The sequence below is a fragment of the Bubalus bubalis genome, chromosome 4 (genome assembly GCF_019923935.1).
Source record: "Bubalus bubalis isolate 160015118507 breed Murrah chromosome 4, NDDB_SH_1, whole genome shotgun sequence".
Taxonomy (NCBI): domain Eukaryota; kingdom Metazoa; phylum Chordata; class Mammalia; order Artiodactyla; family Bovidae; genus Bubalus; species Bubalus bubalis.
Window position 1 is genome coordinate 146,627,536 of NC_059160.1, and position 17,825 is coordinate 146,645,360.

Consider the following 17,825-nt stretch of genomic DNA (forward strand, 5'->3'; position numbering starts at 1 on the left):
GGCTCTTTGTGCATTGGCAAGATTTTTGCACACATTGTTCTTTGCACTTGGCACATTTGTACTCAAAATATTTCCCCAGTTAAGTTCAGTGTTGTAAGCTTTCCAGAGTCCTCACATTTTTATTTCTGCGGGTAAAGAATATCATTTGTATAAAGCCCTTGTGCTTGCACACAGTATGCTTCATTCATGTACGTGGTTTTCATGGCTCAGAACTGTCAGCTTAAAAAATGCACAGCGTGAGAGTTGCAAGTTAAATTTTATGTGGGGCCAAGTGAGGACTATAGTTCAGGAGACAGCACCTCAGATAGCTCTGAGAAACGGCTCCAAAGAGGCAGGGAAGGTCAGTACCTATGTGATTTTGGTAAAGGGAGAGTACATGCAGTCAACATAGTTTTTGCAGATTTCTGCTAGTCACGAGGAGCAGTCATCACCATGAAGGATTTTAGTGCTTTTCCACATAGGAGGAGATACAAGAACTGGGCTCATAAAACCTGTTCTGCCAGTCCCCTGAGCACAGAGTTCCTCATTTTTTCTCTCCACCCTGAACACCTTTCAGGGGGTGTTGAAAATCAGCAGCTGCAGCAGCACATGATTTAATTCTTACAGAGGTAGATGGCAAGTGCCAATGGCAAGCGCCAGTTTGTAATTGACAGACCCCATCGTCATTACTGATCTGGGGTTCACGATTTGACATAAAAGCACCAAAGCCAATATGTATCATCCCATTCCAATGTTTTGGTTTTTTGTTCGACGGGTATATTGAAGGATAAGGTATACTCAGTTAAAGCCACCCTAATCAGTGGACAGTCCCCTGAGTTTTGAAAAATGCATACAGTTGCTACTTAGCTTCTTCAGTTGTAAGTTCCAGCACATCATACTCAGAAATTCCTCATCCTGTCTGTGGTCTCATGCACTCTTTGTCTACACTACTGTTGAGCCACTTCCAGGAAAATGCCCCTTTTGCTCATCGTGGCCAGTTTAGAAGCCACTTCCCAAAATGACTGTGATCTTGGGGTACAGCTCTATTGAAGGAGCAAATCCACAGTCAGAACAGAGTTTCTCTGCAGGGATCAGGGCCCTGTGTATTGCTAAGAGTACTCACTTGGTTGCAAGAATGTGAGACCGTGAATGAATCATAACTAACCCACTTGGATAACTCCAAAATTTGACAATGAGAAAAGATGACCGAGAGGACAAAATTTTTTATTATTTTTTTTGTAAACATACATCGAGTCCTGTCTCCATTGCCTCATCCATGAGGGGTGGGAATAGGTGCGATGGATGGGAGCATGGACTGCAGAACATTTGGGCAGGGACAATGTCCTACCCTTCCTTATGTCCGCATCACTTAGCACAGCTCAAGCTGGTGTCTGTCAAGTGACCGAGTGAGTGGTCTTAGGTTAGAGATGGAAGAGACCATGGTGTCTCAGGGGGGACTTAGCCATCACTCGTAGGTGTCTGAAGATTACAGGGAGGAGCACCACCAAGAGGATCCCCGACGCTGCTCTTGGATGGGGCCCCTCCCCTGCATCCCAAGTGCCCTCAGCGACCCCCTCTCTTCTCTGCTTGCAGAACTACTTTGAGAGCTACCTGGCCGTCGCCTCCACTGTGCCTTCTGTGCTGTGCCTCGCGCTGAACTTCCTACTTGTCAACAGGTAGGCCGCTCTCCTCCCTCTCCCAGGCCCCCGACCTTCTCCTGCAGCTTATCCTCTCTCCCGTGGTCCACAGCTGTCTGAACTGTGGCCACCAAAGTAGGAGGCAAGCAGTTCAGACTCCTTCACAAAGACTAAGAGGCAGATGGGTTACCTGGGGCCCTGCCCACAGAATGCCCAGTCCTGGGGCAGTGGGGTCAGCTGCCTGTTACAGCTGCCTGGGCTGCAGGGACACCATGGATGGTGGGCGGGGCCCAGGGAGCGAAGCTTGTGGAGGCTGGTCTTCCAAGCCTTTCTGAGAGCAGAAGGAAGTTAGGAGCCTGGGGACTTCCCTGGCAGTCCAGTGGTTGGGACTCCACAGTTCCACAGCAGGGGGCACAGGTTCCATCCCTGGTCTGGGGAACTGAGATCCTACATGCCATGGAGTGGCCAAAAAAAAAAAAAAATCCGAGCTGGAAGTTAGCCTGTCAGCTCACCAGCCCGGCTCTTCTATATGGAAAAGGGCCACCTGTGCTCATTGCAGAGCTGGTAACAGCAGTTCATGAGTCGAGCACTCACAAGGGGATTACGGGGTGACTTCACACTGCATCCGTGAAGGGTGGGATTCACTGTGGAAGAAAGAATGGTTTAGAAGACAACCCTTGAAACCCACTGTGTGACTGGTGCCATCCCTTCTCCATTTAGGTTTATGGGGTAACAGCCTGAGTTACTTTGCCCCTGTTTCTCCTAAGCAATCATTGTCTGATAATGGTGGCTATGTGATGGTTCAGAAACCTGGGGATCTCTCAGGCACAGCCTACTGAAACCTTTGGTCCCTGGTGGCAAGCTTGTTTTACCCAACTCTGCTCAGTTTGTAAGTGACTCCTTGGATCTCTGCTCAAACAGGATTCTAAAGCAGGTTTGGCCTCAGGGAGTGTGCTGTGATTGATTAGTGATGTCTGTTCTGAGTCCATGAGGAGAGAGGGCAGCACAAGTGCCTCAGGTGTGCTAAGCCTGAACAGATCAGTCTCTCCAAACGTGTTATGAGGTTATTCCAATGATCTATTGTTGCATAAAAATGATCCCAAAACAGAGAAGCTAAAAACACTGACAGTAATCGGTGTCTCTCGCGGTCCTGGGAGTCCGCAGGCTCAGCTGGCGGCTCTGGCTGGCCGTCTCTCACGCGGGACAGCTCTTTCTCTGTCCCTCCCCTTGGTCTCCTGTAGGTTGGCCTCAGGTAGTAGGACTTTTCATATTGTAACTGAAGAGCAGCTGGTCCTAGAGAGCAAGGCAGAAGCTGCTTGGTTTTGGTACCCTGCTCTCTGCAGTGACATACTGTCCTTTCTGCCAAGACAGTCACCAAGCTTACTCAGTTTCAAGGGGACATAGACTCCATCTTTCAATGGAAGGAATGTCAATGAATTTGCGTGCCTCTTAAAACCAAAGTGCAAGCTGGACAAGTGAGAGGGAGGATGGTCTCAGGCAGCCTAGGGGCTGAATGCCAGCTGCCCCCCGCCCCGCCTGCCTCCTTGCACCTGCCCAGCACACAGGGCTATGATCAGTGTCCCAGCAGGGGTTAACACAGCCTCCAGGGACCCTCGCCAGGAGTAGGGCTGAGTGGGGACCCTAAGGGGAGAGCTGGGTTCCTGACAGCAACTCAGAAGAGAAGGCATGAGAAAAGGATGGCATGTAAGAGTAGGATGATGAGGAAGAGGTGACCGAGCCATGGCAGTGGGTAGTCCCTTGGCCTCTCACTGCCCTCTCCCCTTTCCAGGCCCCTCTCATGATCCTCTGTGCAAAGTGGAAGTCAGGAGATGTGTGCCTAGGCCCACAGGGCCAGGAAGGGGTAGCCTGAGCTGACATCTTACCCAGCACTGCCCCCTCTGAGGTCGTGAGGCCCAGCAGGCAGCAGCCGGCTAGGACCTGGGGTCAGCAGTGGCAGGGCAGGTTCAGCCTCAGGGCCCAGGGTGAATCGAGCCTCAGGGCCCAGGGTGAATCGTCTGTAATCCTCACAGTTAGCAGTCTGAGCACTCAGTCCTTGGCAGCATTCTCTCCTTTAATCCTGGCAGTGGCCTAGAGCTGCAGACCTATTCCCCTGTTTTATTGATGGGAAAACAGGCTGACAGGGTGACCTGCCCAAGGTCATGCAATCATTAAGAGGTTGAGGCAGGACTGGAACTGGGACCCTTCTCCCCTCACATCTGGACTTGGAACCTCTGGGCCTCCTGTCTCCTAGCTCTCTAGCTTTGCCTGCCCCCTCCCTGCACCCAGAGACACATCTCAGACCTTGTAAGTGAGAGCCCATTTCTGCCCTGGCTTCAAGATGCTGGAGGGAAAGAAGTGGTGAAGAAGGTCTGGATCTGTCTGCAGTGGGGACTGTGGGTCGTCCGGGTAGCTGCCCTGCTGAGTATGGCTGGGAGCTGGCTCTGGGAGCTCAGCATTACAGGGCATCCTCCAGAAGGGTCTGGTCCACCCCAGGGCCTGCCTTGGCCCTTTCCCAGCTGCAGGAGCGGGTGAGAGCACTGTGGGGAACGTTCCAGCCTCTTGTCTGTTTCTGGACTGTCGGAAGATGGTTTGGAGCTAAGCTGTTTTTTATTTAATGTGTGAGATTGAAATGTCCCCTTTTCTTCCCTCCTGGAGAACCCTGGCTTTCTTTAACTGGCTCATCCATAATCGCCAAGTGTTTTATTATGTAAAATCTGTAGCATCATAAATACTTATGAGGAGGATTTACATTTTGGAGACTTATGAAGAAATCAGTCCCCTGGGGTCCTGAGCCCTCACAAGCAAGGGGAGGGGGGGTGGAGCTGGCAGCCTGGGTACAGCTGGTGATCCTCTCCAAGAATGTCACATCAGTGTGCCTGCCACACAGTCCCGGGACTGGAGCTCTCACCTCAGACAGCCCCTGTCCCAGAGCAGAGCCACCAACCCCAGGCTGCGCTTGTCTAGACTTTGCCTCAGCCCCCACAGTGTCCCCAGCCCCTGGGCCACCGTCCAGGTGGAAGGAGCAGAGAGTCAGGCAGCATGCCCTTGTTAGTGGATGCGGGGTGGGCTTGCACAGGGCACATTTCAGAAAGCTTACTAGCATTGAAAACAGCCCTGGGCAAGATCCCTGAGGGCTTGGAGCCCCTGCAGGGATGCTCCTGCTGAGAATGGGCCCTGCAGCTGATAATTAGAAGGGGGAGACCTGTGTAGGTGAGGGGCAGGATGCATAAGGGAGAGTTGGGACCTGCGTTGCTTTTATTATGCATTTAGTGTTTACCTCCTCACCTCCCACTCTGCACCGCCCCTGCCTGGCTAAGAAGTCCCCCAGCTCTCTCCAAAGCCGCTGTCCTGTTCAAGCAATTATCTACTTTGTTGTGAAGACACAGGAAAGTTTCCGAGATGGCCACATCATTCCTGGGGTGGACTTTTTCTGTGTTGCTTCCACGAGGAGGTGGCGAGATGCTGAGGCCCTTCCCAAGGCTGGCTGAGATCACTGCTGCTGTTTCTAGCTGTCTCCCCGCCACACTGAGGGGGTCAAAAAGCAGGGACTAAAAGAGAGCTTGAGGCCCAGCGTGCTCTGCTAGGCTCCTTGCTGGTCAGTCTGTGGGTGCCAGGCCCTGGGCCAGCCCCACGGGTGAGAACAGGGCAGGGTCCTGTCCCTGTGGGGCTTCCCACTTCTGCTGTGCCTGCTTCTTGCCCCAAGGAACTGCTAAACTTTTGGGCTTTTGCCCTCAGTCTCTCTCTCTCCACTTGAATTTTTTCAGATTTAGAAGCATAAACTGGAAGAGACGCGAATGTTATCTTGTCCCACCTCTTCTTTTTCAGGATGAGGAGACTAAGGCCCTGCGAGGTTGAGTGTTTCCCTGGGGTCACACTGTGAACTGGTGGCAGAGTTTCAGGGCTCCTGTCTCTGGACTCAGGCTCTGTGCCCCTGTGGCTCTTATCATTGAGTGTACAGGGAAGCTCCCGCTGCTGGGATAAGGTGGGGGACATCGAGTGACAGGGGCCGCATGTGTAGCATCACCCCGAGCATCAGGAGTAAGGCCTGACTCCCAGTCTTCAGGGTATCTGGTGTGCATTTAAAAGGGATGTTCTGGGTCCCCTGGAGTGCTCACCTGATTGCCCACCAACTCCCACCCAGGTGGAAGGCCCTGCAGACGCTAGGAAGATGTGTCTTAATGCGGAGTTTCTCAGAAACGGACCTTAGAACAAGGATTCAAGTGCAGGTAGTTCATCCGGGAGACCATGGTAGGAGAAAGGGGGAGACCAGGAAGGCGTGGCAGCCAATAAAGGATGCCTTGTCGAGCCAGCTCCCACGGTGGGTGACCAAGCTTGACCTGCCCCAGAATGCTGACAGCCAGTGTGGAGCACACACTCGAGGCGGCGGGGAGTGGGGGCAGGGGATTTATCCACCCACTTTCCCATCATTGGTGAAGGCAGCTCTTGGAAGGTGTTAAAAACCTAGACAGCATATTAAAAAGCAGAGACATTACTTTGCCAACAAAGGTCCATCTAGTCAAAGCTATGGTTTTTCCAGTAGTCATGTATGGATGTGAGAGTTGGACCATAAAGAAAGCTGAGCACCAAAAAATTGATGCTTTTGAACTGTGGTGTTGGAGAAGACTCTTGAGGGTCCCTTGGTCAGCAAGGAGATCAAACCAGTCCATTCTAAAGGAAATCAGTCCTGAATATTCATTGGAAGGACTGATGCTGAAGCTGAAACTCTAGTACTCTGGCCACCTGATGTGATGAACTGACTCATTGGAAAAGGCCCTGATGCTGGGAAAGATTGAAGGCAGGAGGAGAAGGGGACAACAGAGGATGAGATGGTTGGATGGCATTACCGACTTGATGGACATGAGTTTGAGCAAGCTCAGAGAGTTGGTGATGGACAGGGAAGCCTGGCGTGCTGCAGTCCATGGGGTCGCAAAGAGTCAGACGCGACTGAACTGAACTGAACTAATTACCTGTCACTTGCAGCCTGCCTCCTGGTGAGAGGAGAGGGCAGATGGACAGGGCACCCACAGGACAGAGGTGGAGTTCCAACCATGTTGCTTCCCAGCTACATGTGCCTCTTTGTGTTTTTTGACAGTCTTTTTTTTTTTTTAAGATTTATCTATTTATTTATGGCTATGCTGGATCTTCATTGCTGCTCAGGCTTTTCTCTAGGTACAATGAGTAGGGGCTGCTCTGTCATTGTGGTGCACCGGCTTCTCATTGCGGTGGCTTCTCTTGTTGCAGAGCAGGGGCTCAATAGTTGTGGTGTAGGGGCTTAGTTACTCTGTGGTATGTGGTATCTTCCCAAACCAGGGATTGAACCCATGTCTCCTGTGTTGGCAGGCCGATTCTTTATCCCTGAGCCACCAGGGAAGCCCAGTTGGTACTCTTGGAGACAAACGGAAGAGACACAAAAAGGATTTTCCCATTCTTTCCCTGGAAAATTAAAGTCAGGCCTGCCTCCATTGCTGGATCTAGGAGAGTGCCAATGTCCTCATCCACCAACCTTGCGCTCTGTGTGTGTCTGCTTGGCTTCATCTCAAATGTGGCCTCTCTCCACGCAGCTGGCCAGATAGTGACCAGCAGCCCCCAACACAGTCTTGGCAGACAGTCAGCTTCTCTCTACCTTTGGATCCCGGGGTTCCCTGACTGGCCCTGCCTTGGTCACATGCTGACACCTAGTCCAGTCCAGTGGCTGGAAGTATGGAACACTGACCACCCCAGACTGGCCTGTGTGCACTCATTTGTAGGTGGGTTGGTAGAGACCCCATGAGCGGCCACCTCTGCAGGACGACTTGGCATGGAAGGAGCGCTTCTGGTGGGAGGGACGCTGGAGACAAAGCCTGCACGTCCACTCTCTGCTCCACCAGGAGGATCGAGTCTTGGCACTTATCCATGGGACAAGGCCCTCCACAGAGGGGTCCCTGTATCTGTTCGGCGTGCTCTGCTCCCAGTGTCCCCTGCGGCCAGAGTTCACTTCAGTTCCCTGAATGTGCCACACTTCGTCTCACAAGATACGTGCACTCCCATTCAGACATACCTCACACTCAAGCCTAGGGATAGCCTCCAAAAAGCCTATGAGAAGCCCAGGGTGGGTCTTGTGCCTCTCAGAAGTGCCCAGGAAGCCCCATGGCCCTGCTGATGGAACACTTTGTGCTGGACCAAAATGCCTGTCCCTCATCTGCCCTGTGTCCCGGGCATCCGGCCCAGGGTTGGACACACTGTGGTTCGCCTGTGTGTTTGTGGAATGAACACACCAGAGCGGATGCGTCTCAGCAGAGAGCCAGGGGCTGGGGCTCAGCAGACCTGGGTCTCATCCCAGCTCCTCACACCACAACCTTGAACTCGCCCTTCACTTCCGCGGGCTTCCTTCTGCCCCTGACCCAGTGGAGGCGGCACCTGGTCTCCCTTCAGCCGAGGATTGGAAGGAAGCTCAGGTTAGCCTTGGGACCACAAAAGCACTTTGAAAAAAATCCTTTCTTGCTTTTTATGCTCATCATTTCACACCTATTTACATATGTACAGATCTTTCCTACCTTTCGTGTCTTTCTTATTTTTATCCAAAAGAAATTTGTGTTTAACTAATCTGCCTTTTCGCTCAGCCCCCTCCCAATTGGTTAGCGGGAAAATTAACTAAACATCCAATCTGGTTTAAAGCTTAGTGTAATCTGATGATTTAAACAGCCTCTTCAGATGATGTTCTCTCCCTGGAATAAAAATGCAGTTTCTCAGAGATCCCAGCTTCCCTGCTTCTCCCTGCAGGGTGGTGTCTGGGCAGGTTGGGGGCTGGGAGGAGTGTACAGCTTAGATGCAGAAATAGAGTTAGAGGGAGCTGGCTCTTGCTTGGCCTCAGCTGCTCCCCACGACAGCGGAGACCATCACAGGAGCCGCCTCCTGTCCTCACCACCTGTTCTGGAGCACCATAGTTCGTTCATGTCAAGGGAGGCAGTAAAGTGGCATTCTGAAAGCACCGATGGGAGCAGACCTCCTGGGTTCACAGCTGAGTGACCTTGAGCAAGTTGCTTAGCCTCTCTGACCTCAGTTTCCTTATCTGTGTCTGTGGAATAGGTAAGAATACCTATTTTGTAGACCTGGTGGAAGAATTCAACACATTAGCATTTAGAAAACTCTTGGAAGAGTACCTGGCATGAATGCAGCACTGTCTGCCGTGATGATGATGACGGCGATGATTTTCTTCCCTTCTGCCTCCTCCCTCTGCCGCTGCTAAGTTTTGGGGGAAGGAAGCCAGTGAATGGTGGTTCTGTTTAAATACTAGACAAAGCCCGTGGGAGGAGTAGGGGTCTTGCCTCGAGAGCTCTCATCTCCTGTCCTTGAGCATCACAGCAAGATGAAAAGAAGCAGCATCCAAGAGCACGTGCCCTGAGCTGACCCTGCCTCCTTTCTCTATGTACCCCTCTCCGGAGACCCTCACCGTGCCTTCAGGTAGATTAATCTTTCTGTTCTCCGGATGCAGAGGCTGAATCCAGTGTGGTAGAGTCACTTATCCGAGGCCACACAGCGTGTGAGCCAGGAAGGCAGGATTCAGACCCAGGCCTCCTGATGCAGAGTGCATGGTCTCAGCCACTGAGCACACCTGCTTCCTCAATGGTCACTGACCCCCACCCGGCTTGGGAGGCCTGGGGGCGGGGTGTCTAACCACTTCTGGTATCCTTGCCTCAGGGTTCCGATTCGTGTCCGCGTGCTAGCCTCGCTGTCAGTCATGCTGGCCATCTTCATGGTAATGACCGTGCTGGTGAAGGTGGACACCTCCTCCTGGACCCACAGCTTCTTCACCATCACCATCATCTGCATGGTGATCCTCAGCGGCACCTCCACCATCTTCAATAGCAGCGTCTTCGGCATGACTGGCTCCTTCCCCATGAGGAATTCCCAGGCTCTGATATCAGGTGAGAACTAGGGTCCAGACAGCTGACCAGGTTGGTCTACCTGGAGATCATTTGAAGGAGCCAGAGGTGAGCATGTGGTAGCCCTTCCAGAAAAAGAAATAAGTGTTAGGTGTGTTTCCATGATCTCTTATTACAGAACAAAGCACCCCCAAGCCCAGTGACTTAGAACAATAAGAATCATTTCTTTGGCAGGCGGCAGCCATGTGGCAGCAGCCAGGATAGCTTGCCTGGGGCTGGAGGATCCACTCTCAAGGTGGCACACTCACCCGTCCGGCATGTAGATGCTGGCTGTTAGCTGGAAGCTCAGGTGGGGTTGGGGCTGGGGCCAGGGTTCCTCTCCACATGGACCTAGCCACGGCCACTTGAGCTTCCCCAGGGCGTGGCATCTGGGTTGCAAGTGCAAGCATCCCAAGAGACCCAGGCAGAAGCACTGTGTCCTTCTATGACTTAGCCATAAAGACATTTAGGGGCACTTCCACGATAACCATAAGCCTACCTGGATTCAAGGGGAGAGAGCACAGACCCACACACCTCAGTGGATGAGTGTGAACGTTATACTGTAGAAAGGCAGTTGTGAGGGGAGACATAGTTGCTGCTACTTTTGGAAAATATAGTCTGCCTGCCCGTGGGTTTCCTGAACTGCGTTCCTTTCTTTCCTTCCCTCCTCTCCCCCTTTCCCTTGTGTCCCCATTTCTTCTTGTTTCTTTTCCTTTCCCTTATCCTTTCCCCGTTTTTCTCTCCTTTCCTCCCTTCTATTTATCTTTTCTTCCTCTCAAATTTTGTAGAAGGCTCACTGTGCACCAAGGATTCAAGGATGAACGAGACTCGGCCCCCCGGGAGCTGATAGCCTAGTAATAAATTCTGCTGTTTCCCTGAACTTTGGCATTTTCTGGGGGGTGCTGATGTGCTTTGGGCCAACTCCTTTAACTGAATGTTGATGCTAACCTGAGCCTGTTGCCTAGAGCTTAGCAGTTCTGTTCTCTCACCCATATGTCTTGACAAGATAAAAAGGAGCTGGGTCAGAATCAGTGCTTTTCCAGGAGACCACCATCTCTTAAAGCAAGACTAGGGGCTCAGCTGCTCTGTTCAGTGTCCCTGCATGTCTGTCTTGTGTGAAGGGAGTGCTGTAAACATTTGAGAAAGTGAAATTGAAAGTGAAGTCGCTCAGTCATGTCCGACTCTTTGCGACCCCATGGACTGTAGCCTACCAGGCTCCTCTGTCCGTGGGATTTTCCAGGCAATAGTACTGGAGTGGATTGCCATTTCCTTCTCCAGGGGATCGTCCCAAACCAGGGATTGAACCTGGGTCTCCTGCATTGTAGACAGACACTTTACCGTCCGAGCCACCAGGGAACATTTGAGTAGAGTTTTGCAAAGAATCTTCTCTGTGCCCATTAATTGATAATGCCGAGCAGTATGTGATGACAAATACCTCAACAAGGGTATAACTCCACCCCATCCCCACACCAGGGCCGGACATCACTGATTGATGTGTATCTTTTCTCCCAAACTTCTAAATCCTTCTCAACATAGCACTGGAGACACTTACTGTCAACAGATCAGAGATCAAACGTGAGCTCAGATGTGTTTGCCATTTTTGATATAAGATTGGGCTTCTGGCTGTGTCCTCAGAGATGCTCTCGGGCCTAAAATAAAATAAAAGTGGACCCATTGCTAAGTTTCCTGAGTACGATCAATACACCGCTTGTAGTGCTTTAAGTAGGGCCTGCCTAGGCTGAGGGAAGTGATCATTGAACTTTGGATTTAATCCCTTATGTCACCCCGGTTTCTTGTCCCCTCATCTCCCTCCATCCTGCTAGAGGATGTATTTCTCAATATAACAGTCTTGCTGGCTATCTCTGCAGGAACCAGTGACCAAACACACCAATATGTTGGCGAGAGGCCTTTCAGGTTCATCTGACCACCTGCAGATCTTCCAGAGAAGGAGACTCTCCTGTGCATTTTGAAGGAAGTCCATTTTTGGAAAAGTGGAGTGATCTGGTGCTCGCGCTTCGGTGTTCATTACCCCGGGCCCCAAGCCTTGTCATCGCTGTGTGTGGCCCCCAGTGCATGCCCTTCACCCAGGAGGATTTGGGGTGTCCAGATCTCCCAGGGGCCCCAGCACCCCTCTCCAGCCCCCGTTGTCTTCCATCCAGAGGAGTTTATCTGTGAATTCTCTGTGTGTTGGCATCTGAGGAACAATTCATTTGTTTTGTACTGGTGTTTTTTTAAGCTCCTTATTTGCATGTATTTCCATAACTGATGAGATAAAAGTGGGGAGTCAAGAAGGATGAGCTCCCAGAGGCCTGGTTTGTTGTTGATGATAATATTGTAAATTCTCTACAAGTTGGGAAGAGAGAGAGGAAAATCAATAGGCAGTGATGTTAAAATCGCTTCCTCGGGGCAGCCAGGGAATGTCTTACCAAGTTTAACTCGGGTTCTTACAAAACACCCAGGTGGGGATTACAGCTTCTCAGAAGTTGGCACCCTCTTGGCAAAAGGTTTACCCTGTTGTTGCGGCTTTGATGTAGGAAGGACAGAAATAGCCAAACACCTATTTGGGGATCAGAGAGGATTTATATGGCATTTCTCAGCACCAGACACTGTCCTGCTTTACATGTAATGATCCTTTTAATCTTTGTAACTTTCCTAAGAGGTGAGTTTTAACATTCCCATTTTACAGATGAGAAAATGGAGGCATAGAGAGGTTAAGTGATTTGCTGAATGTCACACAGCTAGAAGTGGCAGAGCCAAGACTGGACTGAGATGTTCTTAGAGTCTGTGCTCTTAATCACTATGCTAACTTTCATTTCTTTGCCCTTCCCTCAAGTTCCAACCTCTGGCCCCACCCAGGCTAGCAGAGATCATAGAGAAGGTTGAGGAGAAAAGGGTCATGGGGTCTTCCCTGCAGAGCCACAGAGTGCTGGGCTGTGGTGTGGGTGAGGCAGTGGGTGGTCATCATGGTGGATGAGGGCCTGACCATCACTCTTCCACCACTGCTCAGGCAGCAATGGGCAGAAAGGTGGTATCTGGTCAGACCTGCCAAGTGATAACAACGCAGCTGGAGCCCACTCGGACCAGTTGGCTGTTTGCAGTCAATGGCCTGCTTGCCTCCTTGAGAATCAGTGTCGTGTTCCTCTAAGGCCAGAAAATCCGTCCACGCAGCCAGGCAATCCTGTATTCACAGGCCCTTACTGTGTTAACCCTATTGGACATGTCCATTTGTTCAATGTTTTTTTCCCATTCATTGATTCCATCCCACTATAGTCTCAAGGGAGGGATAGGATAAGTATGAGCCCCACCTTCCTGGCAAATAAACAGACTGAGAGGAGTAATGATCTGCTCACACATGACCACGCATAAGCTCTGACTCATGGCCACCCACGGCTGTGACGGCTCAACAGAGAAACAAGATGCCTGCCCCGCCTCCCAGAAGTGACTGTGTGATTGTGGCAAAGAAGGGGACTGGCATTTGTGGAAAGCCTGCTTTGTGCTGGGCACTTTCTAAACATCATCTCTTCCAGCCCTTAAAGCAGCTCTGCAAGGCAGGTGTCATTGTTCTCACTTTACAGATGAGCAGACTCTGGTCCCAAGAAGCCATGTCCCCCAAGTCACAGCGAGTAAGTGGTGGAGTCAAGTGTCAGATGGACACCTGTTTGACTCCTGGACCCGTGGGTCCCCTGGGCTAGGATGTGACATAGCACAGAAAGGGGCGGTGCCACGTGGTCACCTGGGCCACCTGTCAGCCCCTGGCCAGCACAGCACATTCCAGGTGGTGGGGCAGTTGCACACATACGAGTGTGTGAAGCATCGTGTGTGACTGTGTGGGAGCGTATGACTGTGAGTGGTGTAATAGGGTGTGAGTGTGTGTGTGTGTGAGATAGCTTGTGATAGGGTATGTGTGTATGTGACAGTGTATATGTGGGTGAGTGTGCATGCGTGTTCATACGTGTATGGTACACAGCTACTGTAGGGCACAGGGTGAGCTCTGTGGGCTCCTGGCTGGTTTTCCAACCCTTAAGGCCTCCCAGTTGGCCAGCCTCACTCGGGGCAGTGGGGAACCTGTGCTCGGACAGGCCAGAGCTTTTCCCCCAGGGTGATTCATGGGTGGTTGGGCCCAGGGCAGGAGCAGAGCTCTCTGACACGTCCCACCTCTGAATCTAAAGTTTCTGACCCCATCAGAAGGACAGTAAAGAGAGAAGGAGGGTCGAGAGTCAGAGCTGAAACCAGGAAGCAGGTGAGACCTTGGAGGCCATTTGCCTCCTCAGGCAGCAGCCTATTCACGCCCATTGGAGAGCAGCTGGGCTAGGGACACCTCCGTAGAGTCAGAAAGCTCATGGCCGCTTGGCCCTCCTTGTCTGCCAAGGCCTCAGGGTCCTGTGAGAACTGAAGCATCTCTCTCACCAGGGAGAACGTTAAGCCGGAGCAGAGAGCGGGCAGGCCTGAGAGGCAGGGAGGATGCGCCTGCCCTGACCTTCCCCGTGATGTCCCGCGCTCTCCGCAGGAGGAGCCATGGGGGGCACCCTCAGCGCCGTGGCCTCGCTGGTGGACCTCGCGGTGGCCAGTGACGTGACAGACAGCACCCTGGCCTTCTTCCTGACGGCGGACATCTTCCTGGCGCTCTGCATCGGGCTCTACCTGCTGCTGCCGCGGCTGGACTACGCCAGGTGAGGCCCACACACGCTCTCTGGCAGTGAGTCGGCTTCTTCTAGATTCGTCTCCTTATAAGCCATTACAGAGTATTGAGTAGAGTTCCCTGTGCTGTACAGTAGGTCTTTATTAGTTATCTATTTACATATGGTAGTGTGTACTTGTCAGTCTCACAATTTCTCCCTCCCCTCACCTTGCCCCTCAGTAACTGCTATTTTCTACATATGTAACTCTATTTCAGTTGTGTAGGTAAGTCCATTGGTAGCCTTTTCTTAGACTCCACATAATAAGTGATAGCATATGATCCTGTGTGGCAGTCCTTCGACCTTTATCCTGTCTACCTGCACTCTTCTCTCCTCTAGGTAGAGCTCCTGTTTGTTTCCTGGTTTACTGCACATCTCCCCATTGACGTGTGATCCCTCTGAGGGCAGAAGTCATGTGGGTTTTGTTCGTTGCTGTATCCCATGCCTCAGGCCGAGCCAGGCTCACAGTAGTTGCTCAGTACATTGGCTGGACCCTTGGATGTAAGAAGCTGCTTTGCATCACAACCCCAGGCAGCTGGAGTCTGCATGTTTTCTGTTAGAGGGCAGGCAGCGAAAGTGGGGCCTGAGGAAGGCCGATGACCAACAGTGGCTCCTTGGGCTCAGCCCTTCTGTTGTTCCTCTCTGCACTCAGCCCAGCCTGCTGGGGCCTCTCATTTAAAGCTCATGCATCTACTCCTCCTTGAGGTAGGGCTGTGACTTACCACAGTTAGTCCCACTCTCACATGAGAAAACCAGGCTCAAAGAAGTTAAATTACTTGCCTGAGTCCTGCAGCCCTTTGGCAGCAGAATCAGGATTTGAGCCCAACTCCAAAACTGTGATTTTAGTCCCTATCTCTTGAGGCCCCTCTCTGCTCTGCAGGACCACTTTTCTTGCCTTAGTCTCTCTTGCTTTCTCTCTCTCCTTCCTCCTTTTTCTTTCTTGCTTCATACATCTCTTTAAAAAAACAACCCATGGCTTTTTCTTGCTTTTTATTCTTTTCAGTGCATTTTCACATCCATTGTCATATTTGATATAGGAATGGCAGGAGTTATTTTCCCCATTTCACAGGTGATGAGATGGAGACAGAGAAGGCCAGGCGATTGGCCTGTGGTCCCATGGCACACGAGCCAGCGGAGCTGGGGAGCGCACAGGTCCTGGCTCTGCCGGGTCCACAGGAACCTATTTGGTATCGGGGCACTGAGCTAAGCAGCTCATTTTTTTCACTCAGGCTATATGACCGCCTAGCGCAGTTGTTATCATATTTTCCCATGTTACCAATGAGGACCTGAGGCTTTAGAGAATTAACCAACATCCCCAGCTTGCTCACCTTGTGAGCTGTAGGCAGGGATTGGAACCCGGAGCTGTTTCTGGGCTGCATTCTTTCCACTGCTTCATGTTGCATCCCTGGCTTATGACTGCAAGGTCCTTCCTCCCCACTCATTCCTCCTGTCCCTGTGAGACTCACCTGCCTTCATCAGAACCCTGACTCTGCCAGGGGCAGGTTGCTCCCTCCAGTTAGAGGATTGTTACAACTTCAGCTGGCCCAGTGGCCTCAGGATAAAAGGGGATGGAGTGATGACACCATGTACCATAGGTGACTTCAAATCCATGAGTCTGCCCCTCCCCTCTCTGACCCTTCAGGGTTGTCATAAAAAATTACCCAGTTGTATTCCATGATGATGTCCCTGTGATTCCTGGGGTCCGGCTGGCTTACTGTCCCCCAGTACCCCATATATTAATACTGCCTGGCACCTTGTTGGTTCTGATTAAGTTATTTGAGTCAGTGAACAGAAGGCAGGAGGCTCCCCCTCTCCTTCTGCTGTTTCCTGTGTCCTGTTTCAGGGAACCTCGCATGTTCTGTTTCCACTGGGGTGGCCAACCTTCTTCGTTTGCCTGGGACTGAAGGGGTCCCAAGGACCAGGGACTTTCAGTGCTAAAACCAGGACAGTCTCGGGCAAAACAGGACAGGTGGTCACCCTAGTTTTCAGAGTCACTTAAGCAAGCCAAAATGCCTTCCAGCTGAGCACATGAGACAGCATACCCAGGACTCTGCCAGCCGTGAAGCTTCTATTTCTTTGCTGATTAACACTTCGGTCAAGACTTTCGGGTTACAGAAACTCATCTGAGGATGGAGCTTTAGAGCAGTGCCCCAGGGCTGCTCAGACTAAATTTTACTTGAAAGGAGCCCTAGGTTGCTACAGGTTGCTGCACCCAGCGGGGCTGGGCCACACTGCCCCATCACACTCAGGAGGAACTGAGCCTCACACAGTGTTGGAGTCTGCTGACCGCCTCGGGGGCAGTTAGATCTGGAAGAACTTATGGGGAAGAGCTTCAACCAGAGGAACTTGGTGGGGAGCTTCCTCAGAGTCAACCAAGGCAAGGACTTGACACTGAGTAGAAGGGGAAGTAAGACTAGCCCTTTCCCTAAATAGTGATTGGGAAACAAGACAGGGTTCAAGGCCAAAATGCCCAGCTCAATATCACATGGAAAAGTGATTCTGGAGAGGAACCCGCCCACTGACTTGCTTGTGGACAATATGTAGCCCTTAGGATAGGAGGGCTGGCAGGGATCTCAGAAGCTTATAGCTACAGAACCCTCCATTTTATAGAGGAGGAAACTGAGGCCCCAAGAGGCCTCAGTCACAGACTTGGCCTAAGGTCACACAGGGAGGCAGAAGTAGGGCTGAAACCAGAACCCAACTATCACCAACCTTCTGTTCTCCCCAGCCTCACCCAAGTCTTCTGTTTGAGATATGTTAATATATATTGGGGCTTCCCTGGTGACTCAGACGGTAGAGTATCAACCTGCAATTCAGGAGACCTGGGTTGGGAAGATCCCCTGGAGGAGGGCATGGCAACCCCCTCCAGTATTCTTGCCTGAAAAATCCCCATGGACAGAAGAGCCTGGCCGCCTACAGTCCATGGGGTCACAAAGAGTTGGACACAAATGAGCAACTAAGCACAGCACAGCACTTGTTAATACAGTCAGCCTATATCTCCTGGTTTTTAGGCACCCAAGGCCCAGAGAGGCTGAGTGACTCAGGCAATGCAGCAATGCAAAGTGACAGCAACGCAAAGAGAACTTAGCCTGGTCTCCTCTGGTCAGAGTAGAAGCAATTGAAAAAAATGTTCATGTTCAGTGTTGAGAATGGGGGGGGGAATATACTTTTATAGGCTTATCAGTTCTTTCAACAGTTTTGTTTTGAAGGGTTATTCTCTGCCTAGAGATTTAGCTGGGAACAGCCATACATGTCCTTGCCCCAGGGAACTGTCTTCACTTCAAGGAGACAGATGATAAACCAGTAAACCAACACAATGATTATAAACCGTGGTCAGTTTTTGCTAAAGAAACGGGTGCTCTCATGGAGATTGAAGGGTTAGGTTATGCTAGTTTGGATGGGTAGGTGGCACAAAGCAGAGATAAATTGGTTCTACCTATCCAGAGAGCAGGTTATCAATATCTATCAAATTTTTAAAGATTTTAAAGCAATTTTAAAAATTGCTTGTGATCCAGCAATTCTTCTAGAAATCTGCTCTACTGAAATTCTATACAAAGATTTATGTATAGGGATATTCATTGTACTATTATTTATAGTAGAGAAAACTAGAGCTAACCTAAATGTCCAGCATT

General features: G+C 51.1%; 1 protein-coding gene across 1 annotated transcript in view; it reads left to right on the plus strand.

Moving 5' to 3' along the window:
• Positions 1-17,825, plus strand: part of SLC29A3 (solute carrier family 29 member 3) — a 44,952-nt gene that overhangs the window by 25,044 nt on the left and 2,083 nt on the right. Inside the window, exons 3-5 of the mRNA XM_006051141.3 lie at positions 1,573-1,655; positions 9,294-9,520; positions 14,025-14,187. Of these exons, the coding sequence (XP_006051203.2) occupies positions 1,573-1,655; positions 9,294-9,520; positions 14,025-14,187 (473 nt within the window). The remainder of the gene's footprint in view (positions 1-1,572; positions 1,656-9,293; positions 9,521-14,024; positions 14,188-17,825) is intronic.